Raw genomic sequence first — 3748 nt, 5'->3', positions numbered from 1 at the left:
TCAACAGCAAGAGTTTTTCCCAAATTGTTCTTGAAATTCCTTTCAAAATTTTCACCTACTTCACAGTAGGGAGGTGGTCTACACCAAAAAAAAGGATGAATTTGTGCTGACTGTCGAGGGACTTCTTGACCTCATCACAATGGTATGGTGACGGTGTGATGGTGACGGTGTTTCTGTTGACCCTAGTAGGAGATGTTTGCCATAGTTGTGGTCACTGACCTACCTGTCTAGCTTCCCAACGTCGTTTGTCTGCCTGTTTTTCAGAAAAATCTTGAAATTTTTCGGCTCGTATTTTGAAATTCAGTCGACTATAGGTAATTCAGTTGAAATCAAACTCTTCACTTTTTTCTAATTTTTCAAATTCATAATTATAAAACACTAAAACGTTGCATGCTGTCTGTCCATAGGACCTTTCTGCCAACGGGCAAATCAGGTAAATGGGAATTGAAAACAACAAAACACTACTATGAAGTGATAAAAACTAAATAAAAAACACTGAAGTTTGTGACGACGAATTTTCCTATAAATTTCCCTTTGAAAATTAAACTGCAATAAAATTGTTTCTAAAATTACCAATCCTTATGTAGGTTGAGAAATCACCTCTCACGTCGGCAGTTTTTTCATCTGACCAAGTCTCGCCAAAAATTCACGTAATACTAAGTAGGTAATTGAAATGACAAAAGAGTAGAGATTGAGAACCATCGATTGAGTTTATTTTCTTAATTTATAAGAACTTCGGTAGCAAAACAGAGAACAGAGAGTTGTGTTAATTATAATGGTTTTTAGTAATATTAAGTACCTATGCATGCTTTCGGCTGATGTTTATATTATCGTGTTCGGGAAAGGACTTCCTGAGGAAAACTTCTAGAATTCGTCGTTTTATGGAAGGATTTAGTCCAACATCAGCTATGCAAGGCAGTCCAGTTAAGCATAATTAATTACCTGCAGAAAACATACATTCCATTAGACGAATTTATCCAAAATTTGCACGATAGATAATAATATGTAATCGATTTTGTTATGTTTTACCGTTTTCTGGAAGGGGGGATGAAGAACGACAATTTCAGAACCATTGGCCATATTTTCCGAGTGGCCTACCTCGTCAAAATTTATGTCCATTCTCACACTAATGTCATATCGAAATTAGGTAATCACACATGAGACATGGTATCGTATGAAAGTGGACGACTTGGTTCAATTTTCGAAAAGAAAAATAATTTATTAATAGAAGATGAGAGCAGACAAAATTCCTGTCAGAATGAGCCACGTTTTTGAAATTTGGTTCATATTCACCGAAGTTATTACCCATGAACGTTCGAAATTACAGTTCAAAATGCAAAATCCCGAGAAACGCGAGTTCAAAGTTTTGCCATAAAATCTTTGCGTTTTTTGGCGAATTATGTCTTTCCGCGAATAGTTTTTTAGAAAGTTTTCGATTAAGTACTTTCATTCAAGTAGGTATTTAAATGAGTTTTCCAATTTGCAAAAATGCAATCATTATGTGCAAAATAATAACGTCAGGAAGAGAAAAAATAGGTACCGGAATTGTGGAAGGAATCCGAAGTTTTTGCTCGTTGGTCACTAGAGGGAGATTCTTCGAATGAAGAAACTGGAAGTCCGCCGATGTTATCTCCACAAAATGCATTCTGCTCTTGTCCTTGTTCAGAGAAAGATGTGCCACAGCGATCGCTCTTTCCAGTTGTAGGACGACGATCTGACAAGGACGGATACCAAATACCAGTTACTGATTCAACGGTGTATTTAATATATAAGAAAGCAGCACCGAGGGCTGCGCCGAACGTCGGATTATGGAGAAAATCGTAAGCAAACAGAGAAATAGCGGAAAGATCCGCGTATCTTATATCTGATGGAGAACGAGCTCGGTCATAAGCGCGGTCATGAATGAGTGCAATCGCGTCAGCGTTGTTGACCGGTATTCCATTATGCGGATTATTACCAGGGCCCAAATAATGATAACCTGGTAAGGTTGGCATGATGAATGAATGACTGACTACGAAATCGCAACACGAATCACGAAAGAACTAATAATTGAATCCTCTCTAGGAAAATGAAAATGCTATAAATTGACACCTGACTCCGAACAAAATGAACGACATATACGAACAATCGACGCTCGAATGCTGCACGACGATCCATTTTATGCGTAGCACTTATCAGAATAAGTTTCATTTCGCTCAGTGATAGGTAGATAATTATAAGTGAATTTGTATGAAAATGTTTCGTTATAAAATTTTGTAGGTTAGCAATATTAATGAATTCCCACCAGGTTTTCGCGTATTTGTACTACCACTTTGATAATTATCTTCTTTTTATCTCATAATTTATTCTTATTTTACTCGTGTCTTCAATTAAAAACTGTTCAGATTTTAATATTTCTGCGGTCCAATGTTTCAATAATTATCTGTCCAGTTTTTAGTTAGAAGCGTTTAATCAAATTAGGTGGGTACCTATTACCTAACAACTGAATATTGAATATTTTTGCAGTCGAATTTTTCATTTATTCGACTCACTCAGCATATATATGTTGAAAAATGAGATCGATCTGAGTGTCAAAAATAAAGTATGTTTCAAATTTCCTGCTTTCTAGGTTCAAATTTCAATTTTTACTAATTTTTGGCCCATGCGTACTTACCTATCTACCTACAAACGAATCGAAACGAATCGAAAAATACACTTTGGCTACTGAAGGGGACCGGGCGTTTTTTTGGAATTTTTTCTATCTCGTGTTTGGAAATATTTTGACCTAAGGTAGAACTTTATGTCTCAAAAAGTCGATAAAATGCAAAATTGTAGTAGGAAAAATTCAATTTTTTTTAAAACACTGGACAGTAATTTTTCAGAATTTAGGCTTCCAAAAAAAGGCCTCTTATTGTTAGGATTGATTACCCCAATTCAAGGTAGAGTTTAGAACACACATTCTTTGGAGATGAAATAGAAATGATTCGCGCCAAATGCTGATCTATTTGAAATTTACATTGAACACATTAAACAAACATATAACACATTTAATTTTATGAGGTAGTTTCTTTTTATTTTTTTTGATTGAATCATATTTGCGAAATTTAACTGAATCTGAACAAAAAAAAAAGAATAGAAACTATAACTGAGCCCGAACGATTGGGGTTCATTTTATCATTTTTAAGTTTTTTTGGTCATTTATGGGAGCGTTATTTTAGCATTTCTTCATAACTTTTGTGTTTGAATTTTGAACTTTTTGTTGCCAAGTGGGTCATTCCATGTCAACTCAACCAAAAAAAGGCGATTTTGAAAGTCATGTCTTTCGATTTCGCTCAAAGTTTTTTTACATGTATATACCCATCCAGTAAGTAAGAACCCCGCAATTAGTTTGGTCCCAGCCCCCTCAGGGGGCGGGTGGGGGGCTTCCATTATTGTCACATTGTCTTGAGGTACTCACCTTTGGCAGCCCATTCCTTCCTCCAAAACTATGATACTTTGATCAAAACTGATTTCACAGTTCAAAAAGGCATTGCATTTAGAACTTTTTAAGCATTTTGAAATTTTCACAAGTTGAAAGTTGTACTTTCAAATTGAAAGTTCAAATTTCAAAATGGCGCTGTAAGTGGGAGCTACCATTCAAAATTTTGAAAAAATTTCCATAGATATACCTTTTTATGCTTTTTTGAAATATTTAAGTTTCGAGATGGGACCTCTTGATGGAGGGAGAGCACCCTCACCCCCAATTTAGGGCAAAACTTTCGAAAGAAAA

The 3748-nt window shown here is 35.5% G+C and overlaps 1 protein-coding gene across 1 annotated transcript; it reads right to left on the bottom strand.

Annotated features, from left to right (window-relative positions):
* Positions 1 to 691: 691 nt before the first annotated feature.
* LOC135837021 (uncharacterized) lies at positions 692 to 2198 on the bottom strand. The gene is made up of 2 exons (XM_065352146.1): positions 1541 to 2198; positions 692 to 942 (listed from the first exon to the last, which is right to left on the bottom strand). The coding sequence occupies exons 1-2, from the start codon at positions 1992 to 1994 to the stop codon at positions 935 to 937; spliced, it is 462 nt and encodes a 153-aa protein (XP_065208218.1). The 5' UTR covers positions 1995 to 2198; the 3' UTR covers positions 692 to 934.
* Between the last annotated feature and the right edge of the window lie 1550 nt (positions 2199 to 3748).

This window comes from Planococcus citri, chromosome 1 (assembly GCF_950023065.1).
Source record: "Planococcus citri chromosome 1, ihPlaCitr1.1, whole genome shotgun sequence".
Taxonomy (NCBI): Eukaryota; Metazoa; Arthropoda; class Insecta; order Hemiptera; family Pseudococcidae; genus Planococcus; species Planococcus citri.
This window is presented reverse-complemented; position numbering and strand designations above follow the sequence as displayed.

Coding starts and splice junctions, on each gene's coding strand:
- LOC135837021 (XM_065352146.1), bottom strand. CDS start 1,994: ATGCCAACCTTACCAGGTTATCATTATTTGGGCCCTGGTAATAATCCG.